This window comes from Phyllostomus hastatus, unplaced genomic scaffold (assembly GCF_019186645.2).
Source record: "Phyllostomus hastatus isolate PE091 unplaced genomic scaffold, TTU_PhHast_1.1 phas_scaffold_93, whole genome shotgun sequence".
In the NCBI taxonomy this organism is placed as follows: domain Eukaryota; kingdom Metazoa; phylum Chordata; class Mammalia; order Chiroptera; family Phyllostomidae; genus Phyllostomus; species Phyllostomus hastatus.
In genome coordinates, this window is record NW_025334042.1 from 28,233,602 (window position 1) to 28,252,921 (window position 19,320).

At 37.8% G+C, this 19,320-nt stretch overlaps 1 protein-coding gene across 3 annotated transcripts in view; it reads right to left on the bottom strand.

Moving 5' to 3' along the window:
- The window catches only part of PDZRN4 (PDZ domain containing ring finger 4), a 319,315-nt gene that overhangs the window by 15,813 nt on the left and 284,182 nt on the right, over nt 1–19,320 (bottom strand). For all 3 annotated transcript variants that reach the window (XM_045829406.1, XM_045829407.1, XM_045829408.1), the window contains 2 exons: nt 3,730–3,828; nt 1,295–1,357 (listed from right to left, as the gene is read on the bottom strand). In XM_045829406.1, the coding sequence (XP_045685362.1) occupies nt 1,295–1,357; nt 3,730–3,828 (162 nt within the window). The remainder of the gene's footprint in view (nt 1–1,294; nt 1,358–3,729; nt 3,829–19,320) is intronic.

Sequence of the window (19,320 nt, forward strand, 5' to 3'; positions counted from 1 at the left end):
CCCAAATGCTGGGAGGGCGTCTTGTCTGTTTTCGAAGCCCTGTTCTAGGTAGCGTGTTGAATTAAAGTGTACTTAATTCAAAGACATGTTCCTCAGGGCTCCATATCTAGTAAGAAGGAATGGAGCTATAGATCTGTCATAATGACTAAAAGTTTTGCAGAATGGTTTAACAGTGTATAACACCCTTAGTTTGTCTTGGAGTCCTCCTTCCTGTTCTGCAGTTGGATCTGCAGTAGAATTCAACCCTCAAGGGCCTGTGTTCTTATTTTGGGTTAATCAGGACGCAGAAGCTGAGGAGCTGTGTGTCTTTCTGTGACTATTCTCCATGGGAAAGGATTCAGAAGGGAAAGAGCAGGTCAAGGCAAGTTTAGAATAGAAATTTTAGCTTTCAGGGATGTTACTGCTTTGGCCCCACATTTTTCCAGTTCTGCAACCCGCACTGTGATGTGCTTACCATCTCTCATTCATAGAGACTGACATTTAATCAGTCTCTATGTTTTCATGTTTTCACATTTCCACATGGAGAAGAAAGCATGTTCCCTCCAGAACAACTCATCAGTAAATAGTTAAAATGTCTTCAGACTTCTAGACTTTCACACAGTAATGGAACATTGGGATTTGTCACCTAATTAATTCCGAAAAAGGCAGCAATGACTGCTGCTGCTGCTAGTAATAATAGCAATTAATGTTTATTACTTACCGTGCACTGTGCTAAGAATATCACATGCATAATTACATTTAACCTTTGCTACAATGTTTATTATTATATTTTTTGAATCCTCACCTGAGGATATATTTATTGATTTTAGAGACAGAAGAAGGAAGAGAGACAGAGAGAAACATTGATTTGTTACCTCCCATATATGTCCTACCTGGGGATTGAATCCACAATCTACATAAGTGCCCTGACCAGGAAATTGAACCTACAACCCTTTAGTGTATGGGATGATGCCCAACCAACTGAGCCCCCTGGCCAGGGCTAGCATTATAAGTTTTTAGAAGAGGAAACAGGTTTACAATGAGAGGCTAAGTAATGTGCCCAAGTGAGTGTGGAGCTGGAAGTTGGAGTCAAGTTATCTGAGTTCAGAGATGATGTCTTGATCAGTAATTAGCTAATAATTCTGACTAAATGGCACTATTTTTATCGAAAAAAGTTTAAATAATATCTTTTTTATTTTGTAAATGTTACTATCCAAAACAAAGATTCTTTTCTCTAACATTTTACAAGCAACAAATAAAATTAAAACTGTTGGACACAAAGCAGGAAACTAAAGGAAATAACTATACCACCTACTTGCAAAATACGATCCCCCTCTCGGATTCGGCCGTCTTTGGCAGCAATGCTGTTTGGATCCACCTGCAACAGAGAGGACACACATCTTCAACCGCATCTGTGATATCCCTCACAAAACTTACAACATATGGTTTCCAAAGTATTTCTAAAAACCTGGCTCGGGATTCTTTATTGATTTATAGAACACATGTCAAATTTTTCTCTATTGAAAAAATCACAGTCTCTAAAAATGTAACTTTTAGAATGAATAAAAATACCATTGAAGAGGACTAGAGAACAACATGATTTGGAGACCATTTTTTCTTTCCTCCTTCTCTTTCTCCTGGCTTTGCTTCGTTTATCCATTCTCCTTCTTTATGTCCACTCACTCATTTCTGTGCCCCAACCATCAGACATGGTCTTCAGCTGATGTCAATACTTAGGATTCTCTGGACCAAGGAAATTTACTTTCTACTACGGTGATTTTTAAATCCTGCCTTAGCTGTCTTAGAAAAGCTGATAGCTATACTGTACTCTGTATTTATTAAAGGGATTTCTTTCCCATGAGCACATTAATTTATAAAGAGATTTTTAATCTATGTTGCTTAACTAAAAAAAAATCCTACCCATGTAGATTATTCCTAGACACTTTTTTATATATAGGGTAAATACATTAACTAAACAATTTTTGGAGTAAATAGATATTTAAAGTTCTATTAAGAGTTTATCAACATTGAAATGGGTCAAACTTGAGTGATGACTTGGAGTTCACTAGGGGTAATTCCATCTATCACATTTCACATGATGGCTTCTAACTGTTTATTTGAGTTTATTCCACCAATGCTTTTTTTTTTTCCAAGCAAAGTATTTCCAGTGTTACATGAGGTTAATCCATCTATCCAGATGTCAGTTATTATTGGTTTATTAGGTTGGTGCCACCTTATAAATGAGTCTTAAGTGATCAATCAAGAACAAAAGACACTGTAATTATATATAAGAGGTATAAGAAAAACATTTCTTCCGAGTGTGTGTGTTCAGTTCCTGTGGCTTCTTTACTATCCCTGAGAAGTAAAGTTCTAAAGCTGACATATTTAAATAGTAAATAGAGACTTACTAGAAGGAAGTGAGGGATGATTAATCAATTGCGTCCTATTCAGAAGCCTTTCACAGTCTCACACTTTGTCTTCAGAACTGTAATCAAACTAATATTAAACTTTTACATTTGTACTTCTGTACATATTACAAAAGGTAATTCTGCAGGTGTTTCCTTACATTTCCTCACCATAATTGCAGGGATTACCATAGTTGTACATTTAAAAGAGGTATATAAACCAGGCATTTTCTATAGATTTTCCCATTACAAGAGCCAGTCAGTAAATTCCTCAGTAAACTGATAGAGTGACATTTACATTTATAGAGCTGTATAGTTTTCTAAGTGCACTAATTACATTACCTTTTACATATGTATTATAAACACTTCTACAAAAACAATGGGATGAGCATTGTTGTTACACTAAGTTTCTAGCTGAGGAAGCTGAAACTCAGCTAAGTCAGGTAATGTTTTCAAGAACATGACCAAAAAAACTTGAAAGAGCATGGAACAGCAATCAGTATCTAGTTTGTCTAAATTCTGCATATATATTTATATATGTTTATATGTTTATATATTTATGTTTATATAAATACATATAATATTTACATATAGTTATATGTTTATATAACTATATATACATATATAGAGGAGTTAGGTAAATATGTATATATACATATATGTACATGTGTTTACGTAGTTACATAACTTTTAATCTTAAGTATATATAATTTTAAAAAATCATACCTTACCCTTTCTCATAAAAGGATTCTTTTGGGAGTTTTAAACAATTACTTATAATATTAAATTTTGCTTCACATTTTTTTCAAACTAATTAACACAGAGGGTGTTTCACATTTAAGCACCTCATTTTTTTCAAAAGTAATTATGGGGTTGAATAAAACAAGCTAATAGATGATGCACTCCTTGAATATTCAAATTTATTAATCCTGTCAGCAGAGTAAAATATGTGACTGTTGTGAATATTAGATTTAGAACAATTAGTCAATGCTATTGCTAACAGAACTAACAGAAGACACAGTAGAATGGAAGGACAAATGTTTGCTGATCAGAAACTTTGCTTGACTTCCTGCATACTTATGGGAATTTATTCAAATTTAGACAATGTCACTATTTTTGCTTTTTCTCCTTACTGGGATTTTGTGGTGAAAGCATCCACATTAAACAATCTGATAATGATTACATTACTTGGGCAACATAATTTACTTTCCTAATTGAAAGTGACAAGTATTGGCACACGGCCAATTCTTCACATTCAAGCCTCCCAAGGATTTTCTTGTTGTGAAGTTGTTTCACTCCATTCTCAGTCTCCCTCCTCTTACCTCCCCTCCACGGCATTTCTTACCTGGCTGACATAAATGCCAGTGTCTTCTTCATCATCCGTTCGGTAACAGACTGTCAGGCCCAGCTTCTCTTGACTGCTAACACGGCACAACTCGACCTCCTGAGAAAAACACACATGCAACGACATTTATCTCAGAGAGAATTCCCACAGCAAAATGGAGCACTCTCGGGCACCCTGGGATGTGTTCAGAATTATTGCCCGATATTTGAAATGAAGTTGTTATCAAAATTGCCAAAGTTTACCTCCACTGTTTTTTCTACATATTTAAGCCAATGTTTTAAATTTTGTTGTGAAGTTGAAAATGTGCAATTTTCACATTAAATCATAAATTTAAAACTTCTCAGAAATCACACAATAAAGTATAGATAAATATGCATACATCAATTTTATGGAACCAATAAAATATTTGCAAATGTTTATAAGAATACTGAGAATCACTGTGTTTTTTTTGTATTTTAATACAACAAAACATAGTTCAAATAAAACCAGACTAAATTGTATTCTACATTAATTCTTCTTTTGAGTTTTATACAACATGATAGTTAGCAAGTATTTTGTGTGGCACAGGTCAAGGTTTTCTATTGTTTGGTGGAAGCTCTTGCCCTTGGGATAAAAAGGGTTCATCCAGGCTGGAGGGAGAGACATCAACAATCATGTGGGCAGAGGCAATGACTCAAAATGTAGCAGCAAATGAACAAGGAAATACATTTATTGAAACACATGGCTGAGGGGCTTGAAATGTCAGTCCTTAGGTAATGTATGTTGAATCTATTTCCTGACTGATGTTCAGTAAAATAATAATAAATTTCAGTGTATTTCAGTTTTATATAATGAAATAGAATTATATGAGTACTACTCTCAGAAGCAGATGACTTTAGGATAAATTGCAAAATTCCAAGGACTAAAACACAAATTAATACTCTCATCATGGAGAACTTGCTCCTATTGAATGGAGAATATAAGGCCCTTTAGTAAATAATCAGACGAGAAAGAACAAAGTAAAATTAAATTGAAAGTGAAGTCTGGATCAAGTTTCCAGAACCCAGGCTCTGTGGGGACTGCAAACTTGTCTGTCTTGCTTAATAGTCTTTCTCCAGTGTCTGAATCAGGGATTTGCAGAGTGTGGACACTCAGCAAATGCTGGTTGAAGGGTGATTGTTCCTATTTCATAATCTTTCCTAATGCTTGTAACTTTTTGTAAATAATTAGGTAGTCTTTCCTCTTTCATTGGAGGTAGATTGTGTGTGAGTGTGTGTGTGTGTGTGGGTGTGTGTGAATAAAAAGATTTTGAAGGTCGATAATAATAAAGTATCCACTTAACTGTTTATAATCTGAAATAATTACTAGGACTAAATAAAGAAAAATTCACTTTAAACAAGAAGATACCTACCAGTATACTCTGCTACATTTGAAGAAGTGTCCTCCCTTTCAATATTACATTTCAGTGAAGTCTTTGTCTTTGAATAATAACCATTTGTTTTAATGACATACTAAAAGCCACAGGTAAATTGTTAGGAAGGGTAGACTATCACAAGCTCCAGTGACCAATAATTTCACAGCTAATATGAAATCAAATAAAAATTAAATCTTCTATCTTGAGGCATGTACTGCAAATTGGTGAAATACATGAAACTGTGAAGAATGATGACTTTCTAAGTGGTGGGCAAAGACACTCTAAATTCCATTACAGTGGTTAAAAAGGGCACAGTGTGTGCTGAACAATTAAAAAAAGATGAAAAATCTTTTTGTCTAAATAAAAAATAGGAAAAAGTGATATGATCTGGCACTAGAAGCAGAAAGTCATACCAAGCTAGGATATTTTCAAAACTGGCAATAATTAATGCCTCCAGAGGGAAAGAACGCTAGCTAAAACTGTAACATTAGGAAGGAATTACAGCAACAGAAGAGCTTCAATTACAGCAATGAAGTACACAGTTAAGGAGTAAAGAAGTTTGTGATTCCTAAGAGGCCTACAAGGAAACCTAAACACTCCATAAAGAGCTGGGATTGGGACCTTTAAATTCAGGCAAATGAGGAGCGGTAGTCAGTGCTGAAACCCACTGGCTTTCAGTGTCCTTTCCGTGACACTGGAGGAACTCCTTCCCTGTGGGAAGGCATTTCCAGAGGGGGCATGCTTTTTGTGAATGTGTTCTCTACTTTCTCAGCGGTGAGCCCATGCCTGGTATTTGTTTAGAAGATGCATATCACAATATTTTGCAATTAAATGGAGCCAATATGTGAACACAAAAAGGGCAGAATCTACCTGTAAGACTTCAATACCACAAATAAAAGCATTTACCCATGAATCACAGGGGAAAGGAGATTAAGATCCTGTCAAACTAACTTTTCAATATTGTCGTTGTATTGGACCTAAGCCAACCGGTGGAAGAGGCCTCAAAGTTACCTACGGCATCTTTGCTTTCAATGTCTCCTTTTTAAAGATGCTCAACACCTTCATATTTCCTTTTAGCTTCCTGAAGTTCCAAAGGGCTGCCTATGTAGGTAACCAGAAGTAGTTCAGGTTTGCCACCTTGCCTGTCTCCTAAAACAAATCTGGCCTTTGGCAAGGACTTCTGTTTACTCAGAAGGAGCCCTTGACATGCCAAGGTAATTGACAAATACATATTTCTTAGAAGGATCATCGTTAAAATTACTTAAAGTGTGGGCCACTGGTACATACTAATAGAGACCACAAATACGCAGCTTTAATTCAAAAGACGAACTTTCTGGCACCATGATTCCAGGCTGTGAAGGAGGCTCGAGGGAGGTTTCCCCGACGCCACAATGCAGCCACTGCCAGCCCTGAGAGTGCGCCTGTGTTTCTGTGCTCATCTGAGACTGCCTCCAACACTACACATTTCACCGTGGTACCCAGAAGCATACATTTTAGAATCAAAGTTCCTTTAATTCTGTGACAAAATAGCTTATAAGCAGCTACCTGTAGACCATTTTGTTTGTACGAGGCAGGGGTGGCTTTGTAAAGCCTCATTATCTGAAAGGAATTCTCTGGCACAGGTTTAATTTAGCATTCCCTTCACATGGCACCCCAGCCTCTGACTTCTGAAGAAACAACCTCCTGGTAATAGAGAATGTTTTCCCTAACAACTTTCATACCTTTCCCTCTGTCACTTGGAAGCCGTTTGATGAAAAACATAAAAGTGAAATGCTACCTTCCGTACATTTTGTGCACGGAGACGATTCACGGACGTATACAAATCAAAGCCGAGCACGCGTGGATGGCACTGCTCGCCGCCCATAAGTCATTTGTGACTGGGGTGGAAGAATCACTTCATAGATCTGATGAAACTGCACTCATTTTGGCTTCAATGTGCTTTAGGATGCTGTGTTCTGGGAATATGTATAAAGTCCCTTAAAAAATCAAATCATGGCATCTAATCCTGTGAGGAATTGATTATCTGGAGATGGAGGGAAGAGTGTAAGATTAAAGTTCGTTAGTAAAGCTTGCGGTGAATCATCCTTCTAATCTTAGAATGACAAGAGTGAGAATTTTACATAAATCGGTTATACTACAGTGTTGGAAAATTTATATATATATTTATTTTTTATGATTGGGTCTGGGGAAAAACAAGGAAAAGAGAATACTATACTTTGCTTTCTAGAAAGGACTCTCTTGTTGGAGGAAGACCTGAGGCTCGAAGCCTGCCATGATTTTTTAAGCAAAATGTTTCCGAACTCAGAAGAACTCTGAGGTCCAGACCAGGAAGGCTTTTCCCCTCAGCGAGAGAAGTCCAAGGCTGTCAGTGACCGCTCAAGTTTGAAGAGGAGGCAGGATTTGACAGGATGGTCACTGATATTAATTAACAATCGTGGGAGAGAGGAATCTGTTGTGTCCATATCTTTTGTTTTATTTCATTCATTTTGCTGGTGTTTATTTATCAGACAACATATGTAAGTTTAATATTAGTCATAAATTATTGTCTTCCATTTTGTGTTGTTGGTTAGCAAGCAGAGAAACACTATGCTTAGATGTTTCAACAGCACATTTATTTAAAAATTAATTAAGCAGAAAATCTTCACCCCCACAAGTAAGAGAAGCCTAGACACTCTGTTGTGAAAATACTGCTTCAATGTCATTCTCTTCTGGATAATGAAAACCACATGTAACACTTATTAAGAAATAAATAATAAAAATCCTGGAATATCCAAATTGCTATTATAACATTTCAGGCCATACACCCCAATTAAACCCACATAACAAGTTGCTGCAACTAATAATTAAGTCACCTTTCACAGAGACATTAGGGTGAAAGCAAAAGCAATGCGGCCAATGTCTTTACATGAACATCCTGAACCCCAACCCCTGATTCGATGGTTTCTTTTTCAGTGACATGGTTGTGAAATGTGGGCAGTGTTTAATCCCCAATTTCCTATTCTTACAGACTTTCTGGATTCTTTGGGAAATAAAGCTGTCACATTTCTTTATGACCTGGGTTGTCTGCTTCTCACTGTGGGCTCTGAATTGCCTTAGGAAGTCATAAATTACCCATTTTGAATGAATTTTCTACCTTAACAAAGATGAAACTGTGATTTTGTTTATACTTTATAATTGGTGGACAGGATGGATTCATGATGGCAGCAATCAATAATCGGTATTGTGAATTGTGGGCCAGGAACAGAAACTTAAATCCAGGTGAGTGTGTGAGGTGGCACACCAGATGTGTATTGTTACTTCTGCTGTGCCAGCCTGAGAATCAGGAGACCTATCCCTTGACAAGTTTTCGCTAAGCCCTCCCCTGTCTATGCTAAAGAACAAAAGCATGGGAGGAAACAGGGGAAACACTTCTGTTTATATCAGTAAAGTTCTTTTCTATTTTGGTTATGTAGCTTTTGAGAAAACTGCAGTTGCTTTTAGGTGTTAGGATCATGTAGTTTACCTTTTTAAGAATCCAGAAATCCAGGTTTTTAAAAAATATTTGACTGCTGCGGAGTTTTGAACAACCATTAAAATGATCATGTGTTAGCTTACTAATGGCACTGCTAAATACCCACAGTCATTTGTGGCTGGATTTTGTGATTTACATGTAAGCTCTTGGTTGGGTGGGTGGGTGGGTGTTCCATCAGAATAGCTCAACAGGCCATAAGCAATGTGTAAAATAGACTATTGATAAAATGTCATTTCCATAGTCTCTTTACTTATAAAACATCCACTTTAAGCACTCTACTCTCTGATCAGCTCAGATACTCTTACATTCCCACTCTGCTCTTTCGCTAGACCTTGAACATAACAACCCTTCCACTTCTCACTATCAATAATTCTGTCATGCCCTCTCCTCTCTTATTGCCCAGCGTGGAATCCATACTTAGTCATAACAATCTGCTGTACAGATCCACAACTCCCTTGTTGTTCTCTGACTCCACTGGAGCACTGAGCCAAAGGTCAATCATGGTTAAGCCCAATTATACACTTCCAATATTCCTACCTGAGCAGCTGTGTGGTCCTGGAGGAAAACGCACAACCACAGCAATCATACTGACTGCTTTCACTGTAAATTCGCTACCACAGTTCTCAGTTCTCAAATGGGCCATCAACACTGCCTGACAATCACACTGTACTTCCCTTGTCAGGTGTACTTCTTTTCTCAAATTTCCAACAGACCCTGTCTGTCCACTCTCAGCTGACGACCTCACTTCAGAGTCCATTGGACACTGGTAGACAATTACCACTTCAACTTTCCACTCTCCCACTCTGGTATCTCACACCTCTTTTCTCTGCTCCAGTTTCTTCTCTCTCTTCACTCGTAGCCAATCATCCTGTTCCATGCTTCATGGAAAAAAAAGAAGTGATGAAATTGAAACTACTTCATCTTCCCTCCACTCAGAGCATCAATCTAAATTCATCTGCAACCATCTTACAGTTTGTATTTTTATTATAATGAAAGAAAATATCCAATTCTATCAAAAGCCAATGCCTCCTCCCCTCATTTTCTATTATTCCTTTTTTAATTTTTTTCAGAGTTTTTCTCATGGAATGATTCCTTCCCTTTCTCTTATGTTATCAGTTTCTCTTTCCTTATTAGATCATTTTCATTGCTATATACACACCTGAAAAAGCATTAATAAACCCACATGGGGTAGGATGGGAGAAAACCCAACAGAGATGGTGATCAACTCTAGTTTGGGGTTGTTGGAAGAACCTAAAAAAAGCACCTTGAAAGAGATGATGAAATTGACCTTGGTGTTCACTGAAACCAAATTTCCAAGCAGAGAACACTTTCCATACAAAGACACAGAGATAGGAAACAGCTTGTCATGTTAGGGGAGCTTTGTAATTGATGAGTATGAAGCTAAGGGCTTAAGATTTGGGTAGATGAGGTGGCATGGCGAAAAATAAAACTGCAGAGGTAAACAAGGACCATGCCATGGACAAATGGCCACAACATATTAAGTGATTTGGACTCTGCAAGAAGAAGAGAGGAGTCATTGTAAAGAAAACACAGTCTGACTTTCAGTTTGGAAAGGTGGTTTCAGCAGAAGCATAGTGATCTTATTGGATCTTGTATTATTTGTTAATTCTCACGTAAGGTGGAGTGCCAGAAGGGTGTTGGGAACTGCCCTGACTGGTATCAGAAGCTGAAACCCCCACCTAGGCTAAGGCTAAGGCTAAGGGAACGCCCTTGGAACCGTAAGCCAGCAAGGAGACAAAAGCTTATCTCCCTGCCAGGAATGCTGCTTCTGCTGCTTTATTCATAACTGAACCCCAAAAAGCTTGGTCGGTTAGCCAAAGACGGGTAAGGTTCCCCATGGGGGGAACGACCTAAGACAGGCACGATCACTTTGGGAGGGCCCCCAAAAGAAGGACTTGGGGGGGGGGCTGCAGCAAAAGGGGGGGTGATGGACCCTCGCTCCTCGGCTTTGACATAGCCTGAGTTCTCAGCGTCTGGGAAAAGACCTCCTTGTCTCCCAGTTGCCTTAGTTCCCTTGCTCCACCTAAGCCTGAAACAATGACAGGGTGGTGCAGCTCTGTACTGAGAAGTGCGGATTCCCCTGGGGGTGATCAGGCCTAAGAAAGAACATGTAAATTACTGTGAAACCTCCTTTGTTTAGAATGCTCTCAGTTGAATGAGAAGGGTCTTAGGAGGAAGTTATTTTGTTCCTCAGTCTTACAGCTCTTTGACCCCCAACTCAATAGACCGGCAGAGTTCTTTGTTTTCTATGGTTCCTTACCTCCCCCTAATGAGTACTGTACTTTACCTGAATTATTATGCAAAATGAGCCTAATAAAAGCAGGTATGGATGGTAAATCAGCACGCTCCCCACTAGGGAGGGTGGCCATTTCATCCCTACTTCCCCACAGAAACTAGTCTGTCTCTGTGCATGTGTGTTTTTTCTCGCGTGTTTATTGTCGAGCCATCCACAGCGTTCCCTGGTCACTGCTGGCCGGTGACCCACGCGCAACAGAAGGGTACGGGGAAAAGAGCGTGTTGGGGTGGCAAAATCACTGATTGGAATGTGGAAAGCTGATAGAAGCCTGTTATGTAGGTAAGATGTGTGGAGACAAGGACAAGGTTGGGAAACTAACATTTGCCGTAATATAAACTGACTCAGGGTGATGAGCATGGACTCGAGGAGAGAAGGGCTTGAATTGAAAATTTTCTTCCTATTCTTTCAACCCTTCCTGTACAACACATCTAAAAAGAAACAGTACACCGAACTTTTACATGAAAGTAAGGTCCATTCTCTGAGAGGCTCAAACATCTATTGTCATTTTGACAGCACTGCTTTTCACCTGGTCCTGCTGTCTATTATATCTCCACCCCTGGCGTTTGTAAGTGTCTCTCCTTTGAATTACTGAAAATAGCTTGGTCCAAAGAAAGTGTTAACAGCATTTCTTTGAGATTAGCTCTGTGCTCTCCTCAAAGTAAAGAGTCCAAAAGGACAGGATGCGCCTTTGTGCCTTGGTTGTCCCTGATTCAGCGACTGCACTTCTGGTGACACTTGTGGCCAGGCTTTTGAGCTGCTGTGTTTTAAGTAAAGAAGATACCATCTGCTTTCAGGATGCTGTTTTAAAGTGAACAAACAAATAAACAAACAAAAGACCCTCGTCGTTTTGAAGAGGCAGGCATTCACTTGAGAAAGGCAAAATATCTGTTACCCAGATGTAAGGATCCATAGCTACTCTGGGGGGGCAGGGTCAGAATGGCACAGCAATAACAGCAAAATGTAAACATTCACAAAGTGGTCCTCCAGTGTACATTGAAGGGAATTTAATAAACTAGGTTATAAATACCAACTTTGAGTGACAGGCTATGGTGATAACGGTTATCAGTACTTTATCTAATGGGAAACAATGTCATTGGCAGCCAACACTTGGGAATATGGAAAGCCCCGTTAAATATTTGGTAAAGAAGCTGAGACAGACGTAGGGTGCATGGGTAGGGACAAAGTGGCAAAAAACGCAGAATCAAGAGACAGAGCTGCAATGAAGGAGGACATGTAGGTTTGATAGGACTAAAAGCTGCTCCAAAGGACACAGAGTTTAGGAGAGATTTTTACTGTAAATTTGGGCTAAAATTTAATAAAGGAAAAGATTGTGGGACATGTTAGCAAACAGCTGTTTTGAAACTGAATGGGGATATTAATCTAAATTTATCAGATAACATTCCATTTATTATGCTTCATGTTGGGTTAGTACGTTAACATGAAATGAAAATTTTTTTGAGAAACATAGTGTAAATCCACTATTTTCTTCATTGTGGGTCAGATTAATTGTAAAAATTATGCAGAAACTACATTGTAAAACATTACATAGAATAAATCTGTGTCCCTGGAAGTAGATCAAAGGAAAAAGTCCTTTATATTATTATACATTATACCCAATGTTTAATACATTGATTGAACTATAATCAAATAATGAATTAAATTTTTTTTCTTCTTACAAAAAGCCATAATACTGCCTGCCTTACTATGATCACCCAAAAGTATGGCACTATATTCTAGCAACTGATGGTCAGTAAGAATCTTGATCTACAAGATTAATTTTTAAAAGATGCTGGTGTTCCACATCTCCAGATTAGTACCACAGTGTAAAATAAAAACTTCTTTGTAAATACAAGGTGATTAATTCTGAATTCATGCATTAATCCATATTTGGTAGGTTCTACATTTTGTCATAGGCTATGATCCCAAAGTGTCCAAAGAATTCATTTGATAACATGGATTCAGGATTTTTCCTGCTCTCTCTCTTCTTTTTGGAACTGGCTCTCCTAGTTATTTTTTAATGCCAGTCTATTATGATACATGAAATGCACTGCATCTTTATTTTCCTGGCAATAAAACTCTAATAACATGCATTAAAACCAATTAGCAGACCTGAATATCTCCTGATCTGATGAATGAGAAGGGAGGGTCTCCATCTATCTATTTCAGATATTATACATTGAATTCCAGACTGGGAGACGCCCGAGTCCATGTTGACACAACAGAAATTTGTCAGTCCTCCTCAGAACTTCTCTTTATCTGAAAACCATTCAGGAACTTTACCAGCATGTGTTATTAGGGAAATATAAAGGGAAGATTAACAAAGCAGCAGCAGAAGGGGAAATAAATAAACCTGTTGACAAGATGAACTTTATTTCATCAGCTGGTTACTGGAGCAGGAAATGCAGGCTTTTCTAATGAGGTACAGGGCTATTATTGCAAGTTTTTTTTTCCTAAGCTATTTCATAGTGGTGGCTAAGAGCTTTTTCCATGGTCATCAAAACAGAAAAAAAAATTACAAGACTTTTAAACCAATCAAGGTCCCATAAATGTCATAATAATTGCTCCCAAATTATTTGTTTTCCTATTCCTCTTGTTTGGAAAAGTGGCACTTTCATATAAGTAATTGTGTTCACATTACCTCGTAGATATTTCTGATCTAACCAAGGAGAGTAAACACTAAAAATAGAACTATTACAAAATATAACAGAAGGTTATAAAATGTGGAAAGCTTTGTGTTTTACTCCACATTTCTACCTTTTCTTCAAAACACAATGTTTGATGACTTTTTTTTTAAATCAAGAAGCAACATATGCTTTTTAAATAGACCTATTCTTAGAAAGGAGACAGTTCATTTCGGGGAGCCATGTACATTCTTAAACACCAGAGCAGCTCCCTTGAAGTGCATCTAACAGGACTTACAGGCACAGTTAGTTGCATGCCCACATATTTTCTGAATTTGGTCATAGCTCCTATCTGTACCCAGAGGATCCATAATTAACAATAAACTGTGATATTTACCACTGATATTATCTTATCATTGCTTAAAAAATGCAATAATTGATGGTATAAAGTTTCGAGAGTTTTTAACTTTTCATAAGAATATATATACTCTGACATAGGTATTGATTTTTGTTCTAGATGGTTTAATTTTCCCAGTGACTTGTGCATGGGTGTGTAGCTATATGTTCGCATGATCACAGTGCCAGCTTGGGTCGTTTTAAAGGTACTTGAGTAGCATTTTATGACATTAGATAGATAATTAAATACAACAAATAAACAGATTTAAAATTTTGTTTATTTATTAAAATTATTTTATGGCTGTTTGCTCAAGGATGTTTTGAACTGCTGTTTTCTTGAGCCTTTGAAGAGTAGGCATGTTTCTCTATTTGTTGTTAATAAGATCAGTCTGATCATTTGGCCACTTGAAAATTAATTGCAATCATTGCATTATGTTTTCTGTGGTCTGGTTTAATAACTACATACAAAACCATGTAGAATCATCAATATTTACTTGATGTGTATCAGCATCTGCTCATTCCCTCATAATGTATAAGAGCAAAGTATCATAAATGTCCTCAGTGTCCACAATATCAAGAGTTCCTGAATAAATAAGGGAATACCTAAACAATGGAATTTTATGACTCTGAAGAACTTTTATAACATGAAAATGATCATGGTAAACACTAAATAATAAAGCAGCACACAAGTTTATATAACACATAATGCACCCCCCCCCCATTTTTCCAGTCTTATAATCCCATTCCTGGGAGAAAGTTTGCTCCAGTTGCTGTTACAATGATGATTCCTTTCTTTTTAAATATATCCTTGTATTTCCAAACATTCCTTACTTAGAATCAGAAAAATAAGTGTACACAGCAGAAAGAAAAAGGAGCTCCTACCCTTTGCCACAGCATGGATAGAACTAGAGAACATAGTGCAGAGTGAAATAAGCCAGGTGGTGAAAGACAAATACCATATGATCTCACCTTTAAATGGAACCTAATCAACAAAACAAACAAGTAAGCAAAATATAACCAGAGACATTGAAATTAAGAACAATCTGACAGTAATCAGAGGGGAGGTGGGAGTGGATAATGGGGGCAAAAGGGTGAAGACTTTCAGGAACATCTCTAAAGGACACATGGACAAAACCAAGGGTGGGTGGAATCCAGGCGAGGGAGGTGGGGATGGCTGGGATGTGGGGGAGAGGGAGGGGGAAGATGAAGAAAACTGTACTTGAACAACACTAACATTTAAAAGTATTTTAAAAATAATAAAAATAATAAAATATAAATATTGATCACTGAAAAAAGTAATAATTAATGTTATGTATATCATGAAGCTTCGAGTCTCTATTCTTTCCCTTCTACCTGATCATTTTTTTTTACTGGAAAACACTGATTAAAAGGCAACAAAATAATGTAATTTGATAAATTCAGTGTAGTGAGGAGAAAATAAACACAAATATCAAAGAACCACTGTGCGTGAGGAAGAAGTTCCAGTGCTGTAGAGGTGTATCTCACCCAACCCATGAGCAGCAGAGGAAACTGGTTAATAGAATAAGGTCTTTGGAAAATGTAGGGTAGTGGTTTTGAGGCCTTAGCTAATACATGAAGAACAATACACAGCCAATCAATTCTCAGTACTTGGGAGTCTGCAATTTCAAAATGTTGCATAGTTTACAAATATTATTGTATCTTTATCTAAAGGAGCTACACATGCTAACCCTCAGTTATTTTGAAGACCAAGGTGCAGCCGAGCTTTACAGCTGTGGAGTGCCAGTGCCTGAAGCTCTTTGTGCCTGTCCTGGGGCCAAATCTCTGCATGCTGATGAACAGGTTGGACCTAAGGATTCTCCACAAACCTGATCATCTTCCCAGCCTGGCTAACAACATCACCATGGTGCTAATCAACCTGTTTAAGTCTTCAGGATTAGCTGGTATTCTCCAGCTTTGGCCTTTTGCAAATATTGGGTCATTGCCTACAAAATTATTTTCTTTTCCCTGTTGTTTCTATTCCTTCTGTTGTTGTCTTCATTTTCTCTACCTGTCCTACCCCCTTGAATCCATCTGAAGTATTACTTACTGATTAATCTTTATAAAATTAACCTTTGAACATGTTGTTTCATGCTGAAAGACACTAAATGGTTACTACTGATTATTGAATTAAGTATAAACTTCTATAACTGACTTTTCAGGTCCTCTGTGATTGGATCCCAAACAACGTTTTCCCCAACATCTCCAGTTCTTCTTCTCAAAGATCTGATGATCCGGCCAAACTGGAATAGGAGTCATTTCCATTCTCTCATGCCCTCTTCCAGCTCACAAAAATCTGTGCAACTTCACTTACTGTCGCAACTGAAATTTGACCTGTGAACTTTCAGAGCAGTGGGAATATATTCAGTTTTGTAGGACCTTGCAAGTCATTAGAACCCAGTGTCTACTTGTTGCATAAAAGCATCGATTTCTACCTTACATGTACCCACCAATCATCTGGGCCATTTTCATAAACACTCATAGCCATGACTATAAGTGAATTGTAGCTATGTATGCTAACTCAGATCAACAGGGTCACAATTTTCAGTAAAAAGTATAGGTTTCAGAAGAACACATTTGGTATGGTTGTATGTCTAGAAACACATTGTTTTGAGCCACACATTTATGTGACAAAAGTATAAAAGTAAGCAAGATACTGGCAAAAACTGAATTCAGGATAGAGGTTATTGCTATGGGAGAAGGTAAAGAGCAGGATTAGGACTAATCCTGCACGCATAGGACTAAAATGTCAGGGTGATGTTTTTTTTAGAACTGGATGTTGAGTAGACAGATATTTATTTAGCCATCTCTGTTTGAAGAAAAGTTGACCTTGTAGCATCATAGTAATCAGATTCTCTTTAGACTTGCATTATAATCTTGTACAATTGTCCTATAGGTACGGATAATAGATATTAATACTGAGGGTAGTGATTGTATATTTCTTTTCTGTCAATATTACCTTATATGATATAAAAACAAATACGGCACGAATGAATGCAAACATCCAACAGAACTCCTATAAAACAACCTTTAAGTGTGTCTGGCACTAGATACAAGGGATACCATTTTTAGAACTAAAAGAAGGCACATGACACCACAGCACTACTGTGCTCTTCTACTAGTCTTCTAATACCATTTGGTGTACACAACTTTAACCCAATATCTAATCTAGGGCAAGTGTGTGTGTGAGGAAAAGGGCCCGTGAAAGCATGTGTGTCCACGGATTTGTACAGGGGACAGAAACATGTGATACAGAGACACAGTGATTTATGTACACATGAAAATCCAGAAACACACACATACAAATACACCCCTCTGGAACACACACTAGCCCTAAAAGGCTGTCCTTTCCAGCTCGGCCATGCCACTGGTATCCAGCACCCCAGGTAGTTGCTCTCTCTGAATGCTCCTGACTAAAATGCAGAAATTCTGCAAATTACTTCTATAATGGGCAATGGAGAGGAAAAACTGGCTGAAATGCAACAGAGGAAAAGCCAATTTGAATCCTATAAAATGTTTTCTAATGGTGGAGGACATTAGGTCTTGGAATGATCTCAGCAGGAGAATGTAAATGTGTTGTTATAGGAAGGACTTAAAAATCTCAATGAAAAACTGATTTTAACTGTCAGTTGGGCAAACATCTGCTGCAGAGAAAAGGCAGGACTTTGGGAACCTTCTGGCATTTACAGTTGTTGAAAACTTATGTGTGACAGAGAAAATCTTGCAATTCACTGCTGGGTGTTGAAAGGTAAAGGACATTGTCATCTCAATGATTCATTCTTTACTTTCTAGGGAAAAAAGCTCAGTTTAGTCCTAAAAATATGGTTTTGTGGCAGGTGATCTAGTAATGAGAAGCAGCGGATGCCTGCCTTGATTAGGGTTTTCCTGACTGTTGCAAACCTTTCATTTAAAGAAAATGTTCATTTTAAGAGTCTTCAACTTTCCACTGTGAAAGGAAGTTTTGCTAATGACCACACTGTGGGCAGACTACAGTTGGGCTGCTGCCCCTAGATTCCGGCTCTTCCTTTTCTAGATTTTGTGAGCAGTGTGTTCATGTACATCAAACACCACAGTCCTATTTGCAAGGAAGAAAGAAAGAAAGAAAAATGTATCATGCAGAACTGTACAATGGACTTCTCATCAGTGCTGGGTGGTCCTCTGAGACTTCCATTTCTTTCCTTTGCAAAAGTAGATGAAGTTTAAATACGTTCTTGTGCATTTAATTTAAAAATATCAGCCACTCTATTGTTCGGAATGAAGTCCTTTTAATAAAAAAAAGTCTCCTAATTCTTCAGATAACTTCCATGCATGAGGTAATGAACATTTTAGGATTTTAGAAGTATGCTTCACAGTAATCCCTTAGGTTTTTCTATTTCACAGAATTTACTACCTATTTTGCTAAATGCCTACAGAGAATTAGTCAAGTTCATGTTTTTCCAGTTAAAGGTACTGAAACTCTTCAGTTGTGAAAACAGCCTAATTAAAGTAACCTCCTTATCCTCCTCCTGCACTAGCAGACTTTTCAGGAAAGAATGTCTTACATAAGTAGGCATGGCCTCAATGTGTTTTGGGGCTATTTGGGTGAAAAGAGAGAAGTCTTGGAGCGAAACAGACCAGTCTAGAGGCAAACAGGCTGTGATTGCTAGCAGCTGTGACATTACAAATACGACTGCATTCCCTGCTGTCATCTCACTTATCAATTTTGACAGGTGACTGTCTTGACTCCCTGGAACATTCATCAAAGAGGACAAATCGTGCTCATGTCAAGCTTGCCAGAATGACTTTGGTTGTAGTTGATTATAAAGAAAAAATAGGGCTCATAAGCACTTGTCATGCAGGGGAAAAGTAACAGTCTACCTAAACAGTTTTTGCTTATTTAAAAAATGCCAATTCATTCATTCATTCATTCGTTCATTCGTTCATTCATTCATTTGAACCTATACCATTCCCACCATATCGTTCATGTCCTTTTTCATTTCACACCTGGACAAAAAAAATGGCCTCTACTTTGTCTTTTTGGGGGTTTTGTTCCTCCAAATTTGTTCACACTCTTGCAAAATGGGTCCATCTGGAATACCAATCTAACTCCATCATGCCCCTTCTAACATGGAATTTTCTTTCTATTGACTGTACTATAAAGCTCAAGTTTCATATTATGACATAAACAGTATTTCCTTATCTGGCCCCTCTACTTGTCCAGCTTCACCCTGTGCCTTTCTTCACATCTCAAACTTACTGCCCAGATAGGCGGAATTATTTGTAGTTCCTTGAACCTACTGTGCTTGATGCCTTCACAAGCTTGCACTTGCTCTTGCCTTAAATGTCTGCTTGTTCA